The sequence below is a fragment of the Pseudophryne corroboree genome, chromosome 6, assembly GCF_028390025.1.
Source record: "Pseudophryne corroboree isolate aPseCor3 chromosome 6, aPseCor3.hap2, whole genome shotgun sequence".
NCBI classification, from domain to species: Eukaryota; Metazoa; Chordata; class Amphibia; order Anura; family Myobatrachidae; genus Pseudophryne; species Pseudophryne corroboree.
In genome coordinates, this window is record NC_086449.1 from 42,344,899 (window position 1) to 42,364,964 (window position 20,066).

At 47.4% G+C, this 20,066-nt stretch overlaps 1 protein-coding gene across 1 annotated transcript in view; it reads right to left on the bottom strand.

The window, feature by feature from the left end:
* Positions 1 to 1,352: 1,352 nt before the first annotated feature.
* LOC134936019 (NXPE family member 3-like) overlaps positions 1,353 to 20,066 on the bottom strand; it is a 196,064-nt gene continuing 177,350 nt past the window's right edge. The window contains exon 5 of the mRNA XM_063930918.1: positions 1,353 to 1,882. Coding sequence (XP_063786988.1) covers positions 1,353 to 1,882 — 530 coding nt within the window. The remainder of the gene's footprint in view (positions 1,883 to 20,066) is intronic.

Consider the following 20,066-nt stretch of genomic DNA (forward strand, 5'->3'; position numbering starts at 1 on the left):
TATGACAACCTTTATTAATGCCCTTTTACACATAATGTCCCTTACACTTATGCTGCACATTATTAGTGCCCCTATAGTATAGGGGCACTAATAATGTGCAGCAAATGTGTAGGAGGCACTATGCGTGTCATTATGTGTATAAGGGCATTAATAATGTGCGGCATATGTGTAACAGGGTACTACTGTATGTGTGTCATTATGTGTATAGGGCCTATACACATAATGACACACATAAAGTAGTACCCTGTTACACATATGCCGCACATTATTAATGCCCTTATACACATAATGACACACATAGCGCCCCTTACACATATGTTGCACATTATTAATGCATTTTTCCATGACACACATAATGCTCCTTACACATATTCTGAACACAACTGCACAACCAACCCACTCACATGCACACAACACTCACACTTCCACTAACACTGTGACCTCTGCCTCTGCTTGGATACAGATATGCAGCATGCCTATATACTGTGTGAGACTGTGGCTGTATCTGCATATGAAATGCTACACACAGAATATAGGCATGTCACATATCATTTAAATCAGCAGAAGCTGCTGATGCCCCTAGGCATATCAAATGCCCTTGGCAATTGCCTAGTTTGCCTATGCCTAGCATAGCCAGATTAAGGGGGGGTAGCAGGGCATACAGTACCCCGGGCCCCCCATTGTTAGGGGGCCCCCCAGACAGAGCACTCCAACATTGCTAGCTTTCCCTCTCACGCAGTAGCAGAACCAGACAGCCAGAATGCGAGGAGGGCAGTATGCATTGCAGCAGAGTATCAGGTTTTATGAGCTACCGATTGGGCTTTCTGACCAGAGGAGAGATAGGAGGGTGCAGAGATCTGTAAGTGACACAGGGATCCCAGCTTCTCCTCCTCCCTGCCTGGGTGTCTGGGTCCTATGTAACCTGGCATTATTCAACTATTAGTTTAAATCTAATATACCCCATTGGATTAAATTTAATATACACAATACATACATCCTAACATGACTCCGTCCTGGAGGGATAACATGCTATATTAAGTTATGATTGCAATCACCTGTGTTAAAACACCTTTCATATCTATGAAATAGTTCAACACATGTCACACCATAAGAAGGAAGTCCAGGTAAACAGCATTTTATCCCTCCTGGATTAGGTCATGATGGGAGGTATGCACAATCTAAAATACACTCCCCCGCCTTCCACCAGGGCCCCCTTGTCTTAAGGGCCCCGGGCACCCCCAAGGCTTAATCCGGCCCTGATGCCTAGGGCTGGCTCTGGGTCACAATATGTCCATTCCAAACCACAGGATGGTAGCATGCATTCACTAGTTATTGAGGTGTCCCATCCTTCATTATGGACATATATAGGACAACATAAGGTCCACCTCATTCCTGATGACTGGAGGCCGTGGGTGGATGTTGTCAGGGAGATAGTGGCAGGAGGTCATGTCCCAGACATCTAGGATAGTGACAGCCATTCCCTTGAAGGTTGCCCTCAGTAAGATGTCCAGCTGAAGAGACAACCAGTCGCTGCCATAAATTGACTTATAACCCGTGTTGGCCGATTTAATTATCACTGTGGTCTGAGGGCTACGGAAAAGTAAAGATGCAATTGCCTTCCGGACCCGGTTCAGTCTTTCTAAATAGACTCGCACAGGGAAGGTGGTGAAGTGGGCCCACAGGGTTATCACAATGACTGTATAAGGTCCTCCACTGATCCCAGCTATGTGGGCTTCCTCATAGTGCAGGTCAGAAACCATAGTCTTGCTGGTCCTCAAGGGAAGTCCATGGGCTCTCCATCTCATGGCCAAACCAGCAGTAGCATCCACAGCTAGCAGAGGTCCCGACTTATAATTACCATGCAAGTCTATCCTCTTCAGACCTAGGAAGGAAATATAAAATATTTATTGTCACTTATTACAGTTCTAGCACATCCAATAAAATCTCTCTAAACCAGTATGCTTCCAACACTTATTACATAGCTTCTTCTGCTGGTCTTGTGATATAGGCTGTGGAATAATTATTTACCATAGAACAGGCCTGGCCAACCTGTGGCTCTCCAGCTGTTGTAAAACTACAAGTCCCATCATGCCCTGTCACAATTTTGCTATTAGGGAATGCTAAAACTGTGGCAGGGCATGCTGGGATGTGTAGCTTCATAACAGTTGGAGAGCCACAGGTTGGTCAGCCCTGCCATAGAAAATGATTACAGCAATTTCATTATCTCAAAATAAAAAAATAGATTACATGCCTTCCTTACTAGACGTACATACTGTAGCTATAATTACAATTACTAGGGAAAGAGTCTGGTTTTCTTTTCTTGTATTATTTTGTCTCGCTCTAAATCAGCAGAATTAGCAAAGAGAAAAAACTGACCATGACGGGCCTTAGTCATTGCTTGTCTGTTTCTGTCTTAGGAATTAGCTTCTATTTTCAGTCATCTACATTGAAATACCCCCCAGTATTTTTCCCCATAGAGGAACTGCGCTAATATTAATATTTTGGAAAGAATAATGTCAAGTACGTAAACTGTGATTCTATAGCTCAAATTACCAAGCAGACAGAATGAATCAATATGTCTTGGGAACCAGTGCCGGTGCAGGGCTCTGTGTCACCCTATTCAGGCCGGTGCAGGGCTCTGCTGCCCTGTTCAGGTTCAGCCCCCCAAACACGTGATGTGGAAGCAGGGCCTGATTAAGCATGGTGGGGGCCCCAGGCAATGAAGTTGTGGGGGCCCTACTACAGTAGATGACAGACCCCTGAGCCCCACCTTACACACACACACACACACACACATACACCCATCCTGCACACAATACACACAGCACACAGACACACACACACACACACACACACACACACATATGCGCGCATGCTACCTGTCCGTCCGGCAGTGCAGCAGATGCCAGAGTCATGGTCCCCCCACACCCAAGAGCGTAGTAGTCTCCCCACTCCCGGCGGCTCAGCTGTTCAATAACAGCGGCGCCGAGGAGGTGTTTCTTGCACAGCATTTAATAGTCTTGCGGGATGCTGCATTGAAATCCCGCAAGACTATGAAATGCTGTGCAAGGAACACCTCATCGGTGGCGCTGTTAATGAACAGCTGAGTTGCCAGGAGGGGGAGACTACTACGCTCTTGAGTGTGAGGGCCCCAAATGTGTGGGGGCCCCGGTGCGACCGCTCCTTTCGCCTCTCCCTTAATCTGGCCCTGTGTGGAAGTAAGAAACTGCCCAGAGCACCTACAGGTAGTTCTGCAGGCTGCAGGGTGTCTGTCGGGAGAATCAAAAGGAAACTCCAGGGAGCTATGCAGCAGCAATACTGTCTTCAGGGTGTCATTCCAGACACAGTGCAAGCTAAATACTGGTGCTGTGAGGCAGCAATGGTGATCTGCTCGCACACTACCTCCTATGGCCCTGTTTAAAATAAAGATGAGCGGGTTCGGTTCTCAGAGAACCAAACGCCCCCTGAACTTCACAATCGGAGCTGGGAACCGAGTCCGGCTTGGGACTTCCCGCCAGACTCGGATCTCAGAACAAGTCAAAACGTCATCATCCTGCTGTCGGATTCTCGCAGGTTTTGGATTCCATGTAAAGAGCCGCACATCGCTGCCATTTTCACTCCGGACTTGGAGAGTGAGGGAGATAGACCTCTGTCTCTCTCTGTGGGTGGTGGCATTGGGTGGGGTCAGTGTGTGCTCTGTAGGGGTGCTGCTGTAGTCACTGTGGTTTCCCTGTGCTGTTAGGGGTGCTGTCCTGGCTGTCACTGGTGTTTCATGTGCTGTTAGGGGTGCTGCAGCTGTACATGGGTGTTGCTGTCCTGGCTGCCACTGTATTGTACAGGGGGCAGGGGCACTGTCCTCCTGTATGCTGTAAAAATTCATGGGTGCTGTGAAAATAAATGTACACTGGGAATGTCTTGTATGCTGTAAAAATTCATGGGTGCTGTGAAAATAAATGTACACTGGCCATGTCTTGTATGCTGTAAAAATTCAGGGGTGCAGTGAAAATACATGTACACTGGCCCTGTCTTGTATGCTGTAAAAATTCAGGGGTGCAGTGAACATAAATGTACACTGGCCCTGTCTTGTATACTGTAAAAATTCAGGGGTGCAGTGAAAATAAATGTACACTGGCCCTGTCCTGTATGCTGTAAAAATACCGGGGTGCATTGAAAATAAATGTACACTGGCCCTGTCCTGTATGCTGAAAAAATACAGTGGTGCTGTGAATATAAAGGGGTGATGGCCCTGTCTTGTATGTTGTAAAATTACAGGGGTTTTGTGAAAATACTGTGGTGCTGACACTGTCCTGTATGCTGCAAAAATACAGGTGTGCTGTGAAAATAAATGTACACAGGCCCTGTCCTGTATGCTGTAAAAATACCGGGGTGCATTGAAAATAAATGTACACTGGCCCTGTCCTGTATGCTGAAAAAATACTGTGGTGCTGTGAATATAAAGGGGTGCTGGCCCTGTCTTGTATGCTGTAAAATTACAGGGGTGTTGTGAAAATACAGGGGTGATGGCACTGTCTTGTATACTGTAAAAATACAGGTGTGCTGTGAAAATAAATGTACACAGGCCCTCTCCTGTATGCTGTAAAAATACTGTGGTGCTGTGAAAATAAATGTACATTGGCCCTGTCCTGTATACTGTTAAAATATAGGGGTGCTGTGAATATAAAGGGGTACTGGCCCTTTTTTGTATACTGTAAAATTACTGGGGTGTTGTGAAAATACAGGGGTGCTGGCACTGTTTTGTATGCTGTAAAAATACAGGGGTGCTGTGAAAATACATGTACACTGGCCCTGTCTTGTAGGCTGTAAAAATTCAGGGGTGCTGTGAAAATAAAGGGGCACTCTTCTGTGTCTGTAATAATAAAGGGTTGCTGTCCTATGAAATGGAGAAAAAACAATTTGGAGGAAAATATAGTCAAAGATCAGGAACCATTTACAGTTCCTAGTACTAGTGCTGAAGCTGCTGCTGACACCAGTCATGACATTGATGATGCAATTCCATCAACATCGTCTGCTAAGGCCGAGGCCCAATGTCATAGAGGGCATGTAAAATCCAAAAAGCAAGAACCAAAAAAAAAAGAAATTATCTGATAAGAACGTAAAATTGGCAATATGCCATTCACGACACGAAGTGGCAAGGAAAGGCTAAGGCCTTGGCCTATGATCATGACTGGTGTTTCAGCTTCTCATGAAGATGGAAGCCCTCCTCCCTCTCGAAAAATTTAAAAAATTAAGCTTGTTAAAGCACAGGAAAAAACAAATGTGCATTCAGAGATATCACAAATCCCCAAGGAGAGTCCAAGTGTGTCTGCGGTTGTGATGTCTAGGCCTGACCTTCCCAAGACTGTTTTGGAAGAGGAGGCTAATACCACCATTTGCACACCCCCTGCAAGTGATGGGAGGAGCACGGACAGTTCAGTTCCTGATATTGATATTGAGGATGTCACTGTAGAAGTACACCAGGATGAGGAGGATATTGGCGTAGCTGGCGCTGAGGAGGAAGTTGACGATGAGGATTCTGATTGTGATGTGGTTTGTTTGAATAAAGCACCAGTGGAGACAGTTGTTGGCCATGGGATGAAAAATCCCATTGTCATGCCTGGGCAAAATACCAAAATAGCCACCTCTTTGGTGTGGAATTATTTCTCCACAAATCTGGACAACAGGTGTCAAGCCATCTGTAGCCTTTGTCAATCCATAATAAGTAGGGGTAAGGACATTAACTACCTAAGAACATCCTTCCTTATACGTCATCATAAGTCATTGTAAAGTTCAGAAACTTTGGGTAAGAGCGTAAGCAGTACACTGACACCTAAATTATGTGGTTTGTTTGAATATTATTTCTCTGTGAGGATGAGGATGTAAACACTGAAGGGGTGGGGGGATCTGAGGATGAGGGTGACATCTTGTATCTGTAGAGCCAGTTTGTGCAAGGAGAGTTTAATTGCTTATTTTTTGGTGGGGGCCCAAACAAACCAATCATTTCAGCCACAGTCATATGGCAGACCCTGTCGCTGAGATTATTGGTATGTTAAAGTGTGCATGTCCTAATTATACAACATAAGGGTTGGTGGAAGGGCCCAAGGACAATTCCATCTTACACGTCTTTTCTTTTTCTGCCACATCATTCCAGGGGTGTTGCCCTATCAGTCCAGGGGTGCTGCCCCACTGCCGTTTAAATCCAGAGGTGCTGTTGCCTGTCTGCTGTGCTGTGTAATTCTCCAGGGGTGCTGCCTATGCTGTATAAGTCCTGGGGTGCTGCCTATCTGCTGTATAAATCCAAAGGCACTGCCGTTTAATTCCAGGGGTGCTGCTGTACTTGATCCTAGGTTTAAATTAAAGCCTAGAGCAGAATATGAAACAAGCTTCAACATCACAAACAGATTTGTGAAAACATATATTGTAGCCGCAAAGGTGGACATGGAAATTGCAATTTTGAAAAAGTGTTTTCCAATGAGACCACATTTGTGGCCAAAGTCAGTCAGACTCAGAAGAGACAGAATCATAATCCAGCGCAACTGCCAGAGAAAACTAGATTTTCCAAACACACCTATGTCTATATGTATGCTATATAATTCCAGGGGTGCCCTGTCTGAACACGCTCATCTACATCTTCTGGTGTGCATTGTGTACCCAGCATTAGAGAGGTTCTTCTAAATTATTTCATGTTAGGGGTTGGTATCATTTATTTACAAAATGCGCATTTGTTGTACAGGGTTCTTTTCTTGATGGCTGCGTAGGGTTATCGCAAGACCTCGCCGTGTTAGAAGAACAGTTTCAGTGATCTTGCATTGCATCAGCTTTACATTGCACTGCAGCACTAGATGGACCAGGAGCGCTTGTGAGGCACAGTTACTGAGTAAGGCCCAATATGGAGTCTCATGGTGGCTTAAAGCCAGGAAGATGTCTGGCTTGCCAGGCTGGGGCATGTTGCGGGCACAGAGGTTAGCATTGCTTGCTCCCACAGTCCTACTTATAGTATGAAATGAGTTTGGACTGTAGAGTGGTAAGATCCACTAGGGCAGTCGTGCTTAGTACTTTACCGAACCCACCCAAACTCAACTTGGCCCATCCAGGGCTGCTGTGGGGGCTCAGGAGGGGCTACTAAAACATCTATGGAGCTGCTTTATTTAAGAATAAAATATGAATAAAATAAACGAGACACACAGGTATGCTCACATGTGTGTAACTGGAACACACAGGTATGCTCACATGCGTGTAACTGGGACACACAGGTATGCTCACATGCGTGTAACTGGGAGCTATGAAAAACAAAAATAAGGCATACCTTTGAAAAAGCTGCAAGCCACACGCGTCAGGTGTTATCAACTGGAGCAGGACAATCTTCATCTGGATTCGAACCAGCCCTTGCCATTGCCAGCTATTCAGAGGAGTTTCAGAGAGGCATCTGTATAAGCACCGTTTTGCATGAAGTACCCCTACACCATATGGGATCAATGGGCTCTTGGCCAAGGGCCCCTGGAGTATAAGGGTCGTAGGCTGATAGCTGAGGGTCCCCTCTTTCCAGGGGTACCAGATTTTTGAAAATCGGCTCTAGGGAACCGGAGATATCTGACTTCAAAGCAGTGGTCCCCATCCGAGTCTTTAATTGCTCTTCCCAGACAGATTTCTCGGGCTCTGTCTGACTTAGAGTTTTTCTTTTTTAGAGTATACTCCAAAAGCTGGGACTCTCCCCTTTCAGTGGACACTGGCAGCTTGTCTCTACTATGCCCAGAACCAAAGATATCAGCCTCCCAGCATTTGGTCCCTGCTCCAGACCCACAGGCATAATATGCAGTTTTATATATTCGTTGGTGGATTACTCTGGCTCCTGAACTCTGATCCCCAAGTCCAAAGTACCTCCTGAACGGTGAGATGCTCTAATTCTGATACCTGTTTCTGATACCTGACCCTAAACTTCGACTTAATTTTTTGGATTGTTGCTCCCCCCTGCACCCCCTATACTCCCTTTTCTACCAGTGATTCCTTCTACAGTCCATTGCCACAAAGTGAATTATATCTCCTATACCCCCAACACCCCGTACATGGGATGTAAATTGTGTGCTTTTCGTCATTTCTTCATTTTCTATGTTATGGGTGCTCCCACGGTGATGCTGCTGGCCGGACTACCGTGACCTTTGAAGCACTCCGCCATTACCATTGTTTCTGACGCTTTCTCAATGACATCACTCACTCTCCCACGTTTACTGGAGGTGTCGCTTGTGTCAACGGATAAACACAGTTGATTACTTCTGTCATCCAGGTGGATTATAAATGCACTCCATTTTACTTGATGATCTTATATAGCTACCACATGTAAGCTTTCGCTACTTGCAGCTGTGATGTTACATCTCTCGTGCACCCATAAAATGCTGGCATACCGTTACCTCATTCATGACGTCCTGTGCATGTAACTAATATTATGGACAAATTCTTAAACTCTTCTGCATCGAAAGCTCAACGCTGTAAGCAGAGGCGGATTTAGACCTCATGAGGCCCTAAGCAAAATACCGATTTGGGGCCCCCCTACCTCAAACATTCCATAGCACTATATTTTTGTTCTGACTTATGCCCCCTTACATTACAGATGGAGTTCCGTCTGTGCCTGGGCCTATCACCGCGTCTGGGGCGCGCACGTGTCCGTGACACGCACGCGCCCCATTCACTAGAATGAGAGTGTCTGTGTGCACTCCCGGCGGGGCTAAGCGGCGACCAATCAGACAGAGTGCCCCACAAATGGGTGTGGCCAATTAAAATGGGACGTGATACACAGACATATGCCCCCAATAGTGCAGTGCCAGATCCACAATTGCCCCCACAGTGCCAGATCCACAATTGCCCCCACAGTGCCAGGTATACAAATGCCCCCACAGTGCCAGGTATACAAATGCCCCCACAGTGCCAGGTAAACAATTGCCCGCACAGTGCCTGGTATATAAATGCCCTACAGTGCCAGCCAATTGCCCCCACAGTGCCAGGTATACAATTGCCCCCACAGTGCCAGGTATACAATTGCCAACACAGCAGCCAGTGCTGCAGCTTCTTACCGCTGCTGCTCCTCCGGGCTCCAGCTGTGAGGGACAGGTGAGGTGACGGTGTCAGGAGAGGAGAGCGCGCCAGCCGCAGCGCGGTTATGTCTGGACTCTGTCGGCGTATAGCGGACTTCAAACTAGCCACTGGTTCGTGAGCCAATCAGAGCTCACGGACCGGCAGCGGCGGCTCCTGATTGGCTGCTGGTCCACGAGCTCTGATTGGCTCACGAACCGGCGGCTGGCCTAGTTTGAAGTCCACTACACGCCGCCAGAGTCCAGACATAGCCGCGATGCGCCTGTCACGCTCTCCTCTGTCTTCTAACAGCTGAGACACGCTGCCGCCGGACTGAGCGGCAGCGTATCTCAGTGACACAAGCGGGGGGCCCGCTTCGGGCCCCTTGGCACCCACGGGGCCCTAGGCAACCGCTTAGGTTGCCTAGCAGCAAATCCACCTCTGGCTGTAAGACTGGGAGTAAAAGAGGGGAACCGTGCCCAGAACCTAAGCTATTGTTACCTATTTTAAATTGTTCGAATACTGCAGAGGACCTCCAAGTTACCATGTCTACGAAGTCTCCTCCCGCTCCCCCTTCCTACTCGGATATAGTGAAAGCAATTAAGGAAACAGTGGAGCCTCTACTCCAAACTCAGGCAGATAAGTTTATGTCAGCGGTATCGGACCTGAAGTCGGAACTTGGTTCCATGTCACGCCGGATATCGGTGAATGAAAATAGGATTGTAGTGAATCTCAAGAAAATCGAGGATCTTAAGGATCAGGTCGCCTCCCTCTCCTCTTCTCGTCACCATATGCTGTTGAAGATTGACGACCTTGACAACCGATTGAGGCGACATATCTGAGAATTCTGAGCCTTAAAGAGTCGTTGAAAGGTCCTGATCTCCTTAAATTCCTTCCTTCAGATTTACCAGAACTATTGAGCATACCAGAGGAATTGTCTTCTCTTGAAATTGAAAGAGCTCATCGACTGGTCCCACCACATGACTCTAACCAATCTCGACCCCGCTCAATTATCTTTAAATGTTTGAATTTTAGATACAAGAAGATGATATGGGCTACTGCCAGGAATAAGGGTTATCTTCATTGGGATGTTCAAAGACTGTTACAATTCCAAGATTACTCTGCAGAGGTATCCAGAGCCAGAAGAGAAATGTCATCAGTATGTTCTCAGTTGGTGATGAATGGTACCCAATTTGCTCTTCTTTATCCTGCATGGCTGCGCATCTCCACTCCACAAGGTCCAAAGAATTTTACGTCAGTGGACTCTGCTAAAGAATTTGTGTCCGAAACTATGAGGTCGTTACAGCCGGCGTCGACTTCCACTCCAAGTCCTATGGATCATAATGACTGAACTCAGGATATATGGCTCCGCTACTCCTATTGGTTATTTCTTCTTTCTCCACAGATTGAAATATCTCTGATACTTCTGTCATGATGCTGTTTGAGTGCAGATTGTTTCCCTCATTTAGGGACATTGGGGGTGATTCCGAGTTGTTCGCTCGCTAGCTGCTTTTAGCAGCATTGCACACGCTAAGCCGCCGCCCTCTGGGAGTGTATCTTAGCATAGCAGAATTGCGAATGAAAGATTAGCAGAATTGCGAATAGAAATTTCTTAGCAGTTTCTGAGTAGCTCCAGACCTACTCACAAAGGGGGTCATTCCGAGTTGTTCGCTCTGTATTTTTTCCCGCTGCGGAGCGATTAGTCGCAAACTGCGCATGCTTTCCTGGTTTGACGTCACACATACGCCCAGCGTTCGCCCAGCCACTCCCCCGTTTCTCCAGACACCCCCGCATCTTTCCCTGAAACGTCTGCGTTTTTCCGCACACTCCCAGAAAACGGCCAGTTTCTGCCCAGAAACACCCACTTCCTGTCAATCACACTCCGATCAGCAGAACGATGAAAAAACTTTGTTACGCCATGAGTAAAATACCAAACTTTTGTGCTCATTTACTTGGCGCAGGCGAGCTGCGTACATTGCGCATGCGCAGTTTGCGACTAATCGCTCCGTAGCGAAAAAAAAATACCGAGCGAACAACTCGGAATGACCCCCATTGTCTCCACTCTTTAATATTGCTGGTTTGGTATTGCCCGTTAATTATTTATTATGCATCACAGCTGTTTGTTTGTGGTTTATTGATTATGTTACTGTTTGCTGATGAATATTTTGTCAGCTTTTGTTCTTGCTGCTTTCTCTTTTTCTCTCTCTTTCTTCTGTCCTTTTTTCTTCTCTATCTCCTTTTTTATGCAACACTTTTTCCGTATGGGTTGGAGGTTTATATTGTACCTACCATGCAGAGGCGGAACTACCGGCAGTGCAAGCAGTGCACTGCACTGGGGCCCGCCTCTGTCCAGGGGCCCAAGCATGTAATGAGTCAAACTGACTCATTACATGCCGCTGTGCGCTGCGGGCAACCGCTGCCCGCAGCGCACAGCCGCCCGGAGATGAGAAGAGCTGAGCAGCGGTACAGACGGGGGAAGGAGGAGGAGGGAGGCGGAGAAGGGAGCCGCAGCAGCGCTTTGTTACTGGTGGAGGCGCTGCTGCTGCTGCCCCTTTGCTTCCCTATAGGCTGTCTTCCGAGAACAGCCTATAGGGAAGCAGAGGGGCAGCAGCAGCAGCGCCTCCACCAATAACAAAGCGCTGCTGCGGCTCCCTCCTTCACCTCCGTCCACCAACTCCTCTACTGCCCGGGAATCGTCTCTGACGCTGCACCGAGGAGCCTGAGCCGGCGGAGAGGGTAAGTATAATTCTTCTTTCATTCTTTCTCTTTCTTTCTTTCTTTCTTTTTTTCTTTTTCTCTTTATCTTTCCTTCTTTCTTTCTTGTGCCTGCCTGCCGCAATGTGTAAAAAGGGGGGACTGCCTGCCGCAATGTGTAAAAAGGGGGGACTGCCTGCCGCAATGTGTAAAAAGGGGGGACTGCCTGCCGCAATGTGTAAAAAGGGGGGACTGCCTGCCGCAATGTGTAAAAAGGGGGGACTGCCTGCCGCAATGTGTAAAAAGGGGGGACTGCCTGCCGCAATGTGTAAAAAGGGGGGACTGCCTGCCGCTATGTGTAAAAAGGGGGGACTGCCTGCCGCTATGTGTAAAAAGGGGGAATCAGCCTGCCGCAATGTGTAAAAATGGGGGACTGCCTGCCGCTATGTGTAAAAATGGGGAATCTGCCTGCCGTAATGTGTAAAAAAGGGGGACTGCCTGACGCTATGTGTAAAAATGGGCAATCTGCCTGCTGCTATGTGTAAAAAGGAGGAATCTGCCTGCCGTAATGTGTAAAAATGGGGACGCTGTCTGCCGTAATGTGTAACAAGGGCACGCTGTCTGCCGTAATGTGTAAAAAGGGCACGCTGTCTGCCGTAATGTGTAACAAGGGCACGCGGTCTGCCGTAATGTGTAAAAAGGGCACGCTGTCTGCCGTAATGTGTAACAAGGGCACGCGGTCTGCCGTTATGTGTAAAAAGGGGTAATCTGCCCGACGCTATGTGTAAAAATGGGGAATCTGCCTGCTGCTATGTGTAAAAAGGAGGAATCTGCCTGCCGTAATGTGTAAAAATGGGGACGCTGTCTGCCGTAATGTATAACAAGGGCACGCTGTCTGCCGTAATGTGTAAAAAGGGCACGCTGTCTGCCGTAATGTGTAACAAGGGCACGCTGTCTGCCGTAATGTGTAACAAGGGCACGCTGTCTGCCGTAATGTGTAAAAAGGGCACGCTGTCTGCCGTAATGTGTAACAAGGGCACGCGGTCTGCCGTTATGTGTAAAAAGGGCACGCTGTCTGCTGTAATGTGTAAAAAGAGGAATCTGTTCGCTGTAAGGTGTAAAAGGGTCTCTACCTGGTGTAGTGGTGCTACTGTGCGGCGTAATTTGAATAATGGAGACTACTGTGTTGGTATTATTTTGTGGCCACACCCCTTCCCCACGAAGCCACGCCACTATGTATTTTTGCGCGCGCCTACGGCGCGCACTGCCCCTGGGGTGGACTTGGATGGGGGGGGGCCCAAAGCATTTTGTCGCACCTGGGCCCACCGCTTGCTTGTTCCGCCACTGCTACCATGGGCTGTGTAAAGCCGATTGACTGTGCATTTATTATCTAAGTGTGCATTTTTATCAAAGGGTGATAAAATTGACACATAACAGCAGCGTTCCATCAGCGTTAATTTATCTTCAGCTGATATCGATTGTGAATTGACATCTCTTCTCTTCTTGTCATCTACAGGTAACTACAACCACCAACATATTCTTCTGCATTATACTTCTATAGGCCAGGCTGATACTGCTAGGTAACTACAACCACCAACATGTTCTGCTGCATTATACTTCTATAAGCCAGGCTGATACTGCTAGATAACTATAACCACCAACATATTCTGCTGCATTATACTTCTATAGGCCAGGCTGATACTGCTAGGTAACTACAACCACCAACATAATCTGCTGCATTATACTTCTACTAGGTGCTTCATCGCGCCCTACGGGCGCTCTTCACACCGTCGCAAGGGGCTATGCCCCCTTAACCCTTGCATGCCTTTCTGGGGTTTAATATTTGTATTATATGGAGTATCACCTGCATTCCTTTGTTAGTGGTTAAATATTGCACAATGAAAGGGTGTGCGATGGTGAAGGAGGCGCAGCCCCTTGCGACGGCGTGAACAGCACCTGCAGGCCACAATGTACAGAATGTAGCGGGTGCGGGGGGGAACTGCGGATGGTGTCTGTAGATGCTGCGGATGGAGGGGGGGCGGAAGTGGGGGTGGGGCCCGGATGGGGAAGGGTTGGGAGGTGCTGCGGGTGGGGGAGGGGCAGAGGAGTGGGGGATGCAGATGAGGGAGGGGTCCGGAGGCACTGAAGGTGGGGGAGGGGAAGGGGTGCCAAGGGTGGGGGAGGGGCTGGTGTGGGGATGTTGCAGATGGGTGAAGGGTTCCGGAGGTGCTGTGGGATGGGAAGGGGCGGGTGTGCTGCTGGTGGGGTAGGGGTCCGCAGGCGCCATGGGTAGGGGAAGGGCAGGTAAGGGTGTTGCGGCGGATGGGGAAGGAGGTCCGGAGGTGCTGCAGGTGGTGGAGGGGCAGGTGCGGGGGTGCCATTGGTGGGGGAGGGGTGGGTGAGGGGGGGACCGCGGATGGAGAAGGGCGTCTGCAGATGCTGCGGGTGGAGGGGGGCAGGTGCGGGGGTGCCATTGGTGGGGGAGGGGTGGGTGAGGGGGGGACCGCGGATGGAGGAGGGTGTCTGCAGATGCTGCGAGTGGAGGGGGGCAGGTGTGGGGGAGACATATAAGGGGGGTGAATGGTGGAGGGGGCCTGGAGATTGCTGGGGGCGGTGAAGGGGCGGAGGAGTGGGAGCCGCGGATGGTGTAGGGGGTCTGGAGGCACAGCATGTGGGGGAGGGGTGGAGTGCCGCATGTGGTGGAGGGGAAGGTGCGGAGGTGTGGTGCATTGGGGAGAGGTCTGGAGGTGCTGCAGGTACTGTACCTGCCAAAAAGGTAGTTGGAGGGTATGCAGTAACAGGGCCAGGACAGGGTTGACTGGGCAAGGACAGGGTTGACTGGGCCAGGACAGGGGTGACAGGGTCAGAACAGGTGTGACGGGGACAGGACAGGGGTGACGGGGCCAGGACAGGGGTGACGGGGCCAGGACACGGGCGACGGGGCCAGGACAGAAATGACAGGGACAGGATAGGGGTGACAGGGTCAGTGTAGGGGCGGCAGGACCAGGACAGGGGTGACAGGGCCAGTATAGGGTTGACAGGGCAAGCACAGGGGTGACAGGGCCAGGATAGGGGTAGCAGGGCCAGGATAAGGGTGAAAGGGCCAGGATAAGGGTGAAAGGGCCAGGATAAGGGTGAAAGGGCCAGGATAAGGGTGGCAGGTCAAGGCCAGGGGTGACAGGGACATGACAGAACACAGGGCACGGGAGAGATTGGTATTAGGGACAGAACAGTGGTGACAGACAGATGTGTCTTACCGGAGTCACTGCTGCTGGCTGCTGCTGTTCCACTCCAACCTGTTGGGATCTGCTGCTGATGGAGACTTTGCATGGCTGACTCTCTTAGGCTGTAGTACTGCTTCCTCTGCCCGTCCGCATCACTCCCCCCCTCCTCAGTCACACACCGCAGACCTCGCGCAGCTGGTGAGACTGGGAGTGACTGGTTAGCCCCCAGGAGATGCTGTGGCTGGAGGGAGGAGGGGGTCATAGCATGCACGTGGCGCGGACCTCACGGCTGCTGGGCACTATGGTAAGGGGAGACTGGGAGTGACTGGTTAGCTCCCAGGAGATGCTGCTGCTGGAGGGAGGAGGGGGTCAGAGCCTGCAAGCAGCGCGGACTTCTGCAGTGCTACCCGCCGGCTAAAGTGTGTGAAGGAGCTGGGCGCACCTCACTGTGGGTGGCAGCGCTGCAGCTAGCGGTGGGGTTGCCGGGGCTGGAGATAACAGAGGCAGTACGGAAAGTGCACAGCGGCTGGTGACCCACAAAACTACAGCTAAGAAGCGTGGAGTGTGCCAGAAAGTGACGCTCCTCCCCGCCAGAGAGACCCTGCTGAGCATGCTGATGTGGGGGTCAAGTATGGCATACCCCCTCACACATCCCCATACCTCCCAAATGTCCCAATTTTCGCGGGACAGTCCCATTTTTTGGGGTCTGTCCCGCTGTCCCACCCGCGGGTCGCAGTGTCCTGCGGTGGTGGGGGGGGGGCAGTTGGAAAGCTCCTGTACTCGCTGTTCTGCTTAGCAGAGCAGCTGTGAATAGTGGAGACAGAGGGGTTACGGATTAAGGGGGGGTTCCAGCAGCCGAGCCAGATTAAAGGGGGGGGGCAGGCGGTACGTACCGTTGGCCCCACAGTTTTAGGGGTCCCCCCGGCTCGAGTAGCTCTGTCCCAGCTCAGAAGCTCCCCCAGCAACAACGGCAGCATTGTGCTACAGTCAGCACACGCTGCTGCGTGTTGGCAGGTCTGTGGTGTTGCAGGGAGGCAGCAGTCTCCCTGATTTCTTCTGCCTGTGTGGGTGTGTAGGGGGGAGCGACCACCTCCTCTGGATTTAGCCCTAGCTGAGGGGCCAAAATTCCATAAAAAAAAAAAAAAAAACCCGGAATTTACATAAGGGGGCGTGGCCTCGCGTAGCGCGGTTAGGCCACGCCCCCAACCCCACAGCAGGCACTGCAATGAGATAGGGCTCCCCTGTCTCAAGTACCCTGTGCCCCCCGGACTCATAATCAGCCCCTGGGGGCATGCCAGCAGCTCACAGAGCGCTGGGCATGCCCCCTCACTGACGAAAACGGGTCCCTCCCGTGAAGCCACGCCCCCTTTTCGCCGTGTGTGTGTGTGTGTGTGAAAGCTGGGAGGTATGCACCCCTGCCTGTGCCATGTCCATACCATCTGCTTCTGCAGCTGCTCCTAGTGTCCTATAGATTTGGCCAGATCTGTGACTCATTTGACTAACTCCGCCCACTGCTGTGACTCCGCCCAGCGTTAGCAAATGAATCACAAAATCACAGATCTGGGCTATTATATAGGAGATAGGCTAGGCTGATACTGCTAGGTAATGCATATTGAAACATTATTGCATAGTATTTCATTCTGATGTACTTTCTTTAGTTTTGAATTGTATGGAGCCAGTTGTTATCTATGTGGAATGCCTGTTTGTTTTTGTAAGGTAATTTATTGCCTGGCATTTTAGGGGGTGGGTTGTGGTTGGATATGCATGAAGGAGAGAGAGAAAGGGTTCGAAATGCCCTAGAGTGGTGCACACAAAGTTTAATTAAAATATAACTTTTAATGTAATATATGGTAAAACCAGCGAATATTAAAAGGAAAAGTAAAGTAGTGTAAATAAGAAAAAAATCGTGATTAAAATTAAAAGAGCTGCGCACCAGATGTCACCCAAATGACTTTTATATTGTTTATAAGGTTATAGATTAATGAAGAGTGTATCAGGAGTATGTAATTCCTGTATAGCAGTGTTTCTGCTAGCTATAGAGGAACTCCTTCAAAAAGTGTCTCAAAATTTTCTAATCCCTCCCAGGATTCATGAGATCAGAATCAGAATCAGAATCAGCTTTATTGGCCAGGTTTACTCACGTACACTAGGAATTCTTTGTGGTACAATGCATCGCCAAGCAGCAACATGAAGGGGGAATACATAGCATACGAAGGGGGAAGAACATAGCATACATTACACACATTACACGTATGAGTTGATACTGCACATTGCAACTGTACAATAGACTCAACATATTAGACATATTATACACGTAGGACTAAACACAAAGGCTGCTTGGCAGAGCAGCACCGAGGCAGCCATCCGCGGCGCCAACTAGAACTCAAACAATGCACATAATACAGAAGATTTAAGTATTACATCAAAAGATAAACCACACAGACAATAAAGACAGAAAGCATAATGCAGGGTTGGTGCAGGCATTTTGGGTAGTAACCTCCAGGGGTTGTGTATTCCACCCTCACAAGGTACCAGGTGCGGCAGCCATCTTAGGCGCTCTGCGTAGGATTACCCAGGGTGGAATAGTCCACCCCTAGAAGAGAACACAAAAAACGGGGAGATTGCAGAGTCCTTAGGTTCAGAGTAGGGTTCCAATAAAACCATCAGGTCCATGAGATGAGACTATTGTGAAAACAGGACTCCAGTTTTCATAGTATGTGCTATAATAGGATGATAGTAATATTCTAATAGTTTACTGTGTTTCAGAAATAGCAGTAATAAACGTAATCTCCCAAAGCTGTGAGCTATGTTTTTAATGTATCACAAAAATGGTAACAGAAATCTGGTTAGACTTTGAATGTATCTCAAAAGTATCTGAGTGCCCTCATGCACTTCATAAATGTTGTTACATCCTCTAGAGAAAAGCCAGTAAACATATGATACATTTGTATCGTATAAGAGAGAAACAGCTGCTGTCAGTTCACAAATTGAGCTCTGGCAGCCTGATGTCTTTTTGCTGTTAATACGTGATGATCTTGTCTTGTTTAGTTGTAACAAGGTGAAGAGTTTGTTTGTTTGTTTGTTTGTTTGTTTGTTTATAGCTGCCGTCGCTTAAGATGTCCATGCAACAAAATTTATATAGGAAAAACCACAAGACCTCTACAGAAAAGACTACTTGAACATCTTGGAAATATAAGAAATGCCAAGAGGGACAAAGAACCGATGAAGACACTCACACCAGTGGCCCGGCATTTCTTGAAATATCATCAAGGCAACTCCAGGGGCCTGACAGCCTTTGGCATGAAGAGAATTATTTTGAATATTAGAGGAGGTGATATTGACCGGGAGCTTCTGAAACAAGAGACTAGGTTGATTTTCTTGATGGATACCCTCACTCCCAAAGGATTAAATGAGGAAAACAACTATACATCCTTCCTGTAACCTAGGGATGACTACGTAATCCTTATGTAATAGAAGAACTGCAAGCAACTACACCTAAAGGACCCCTAATAATTCACTGAACATGGACCTATAAAAATCTTTTTCTTAAAATGTTTTGGGGGAGTGCTCTCTTATCTACATGTAATCATTGGATGGTGTTCCCAGGTCATAATATACTAGAATGGTTTTATATACTATTAGAAAGGAGTACCCATATATAATAATAAAAATACCTTTATAAAAAAAAAATGTCAATATATTGAGTTTGTCACTGCACATTTTTTCATTTTTCTTTTTCTTTTACTCTTTATGTGATCACATTTTTTATAATCACTTGTTTGTTCTTTAACCAATAAGACTAACTCTCCCAATACTGTCACCAATGTACAACTAAGAATCAGTATTCTATAATTATTCCAGAGATATGAGAGATTACTCTCGATCATACACATTTTTGGGAGCAATTGTTTGCTCCTTAATAAGGAGCATTCATTTCACATTATTTTATTATACATAAAAAATACTTTCTTACACATTTTTTTCACATTTAATATTTTTTTATCTATGGTGGATTCCTACCACACATATATTTATTCACAGATATCGAAAACAAGAGATCGAGTATCCCGATCTAATAGTTCACATATTCACAATGATCACTAGTAGGGATCCATATAATCCAACAGGCTAGAAATTATCTGTTGGTTATATTCTATTATTTATTTATTTATTTTTTATTACACATTTTTCCCCTTTTTTGGATTAATTCACTGCACATCAATTATCTAGTAATTAGGTTATTATATATTAATTGGATTCATTATTATTTTTGAATTATAATTTATTTGGAAATCTCAGTCTATATAATGATATATACCCTAAGGATAACAAAGAGCACTCCAGTTTTTACTGAGGTCACTATGAATTATTATCTGCTCCAGAATGGCAGCATTTATTTAATATTATCTTTATAGATATTTATTCATTAACATCTTCAGCATAATACAATTATGGACTGATTTACATATATGCAAACATCTGTTTGTAAATGATCTTTATTTATGTATTAAAAATCTAAATTATCATAAGGACCACTTGTTACAATACAATAAAAATGAAATATTGAATCAATTATTTATTATGTGTAACTATAAGTCTATGTGTTGCACAGTACATTTAGTGGGTAAAAAACCTAATATGTGCATGGTCTAATACTAGGGCTCCTCTGGGGGTATACTCTGCTATATGGACCTGACACTTTGATTAGGAATACAGGTTATTTTGAGCCTGATATCTCCCCACATAGATAGGCATTCGTAGCATTTAGTCTGAACATCTGACCTAGCCTGTCTCACTACGATCGATTGAGACTCCCTGGGATGACGGTGCAGGGAAACTTAGTGAAGGCAGATCACGTGATTTGCACAACGATAGACGAGCTCCCATTACGTCACGGGATACTTCATTAAGATAAGTAATTTCTATTGGCGGATCGCGGCAACCGCCGGCATTTAAGGGAGAACCTGGAGGCAATCTGGTTTTGCCTCTGATGAAGCGAACAGCGAAGCGTGCGTCAGGCTAGCTGCGCACTGCAGATAGTCACCAGACACTATGTTAGATTAGATAGTATTGATTAAATGAAGAGTG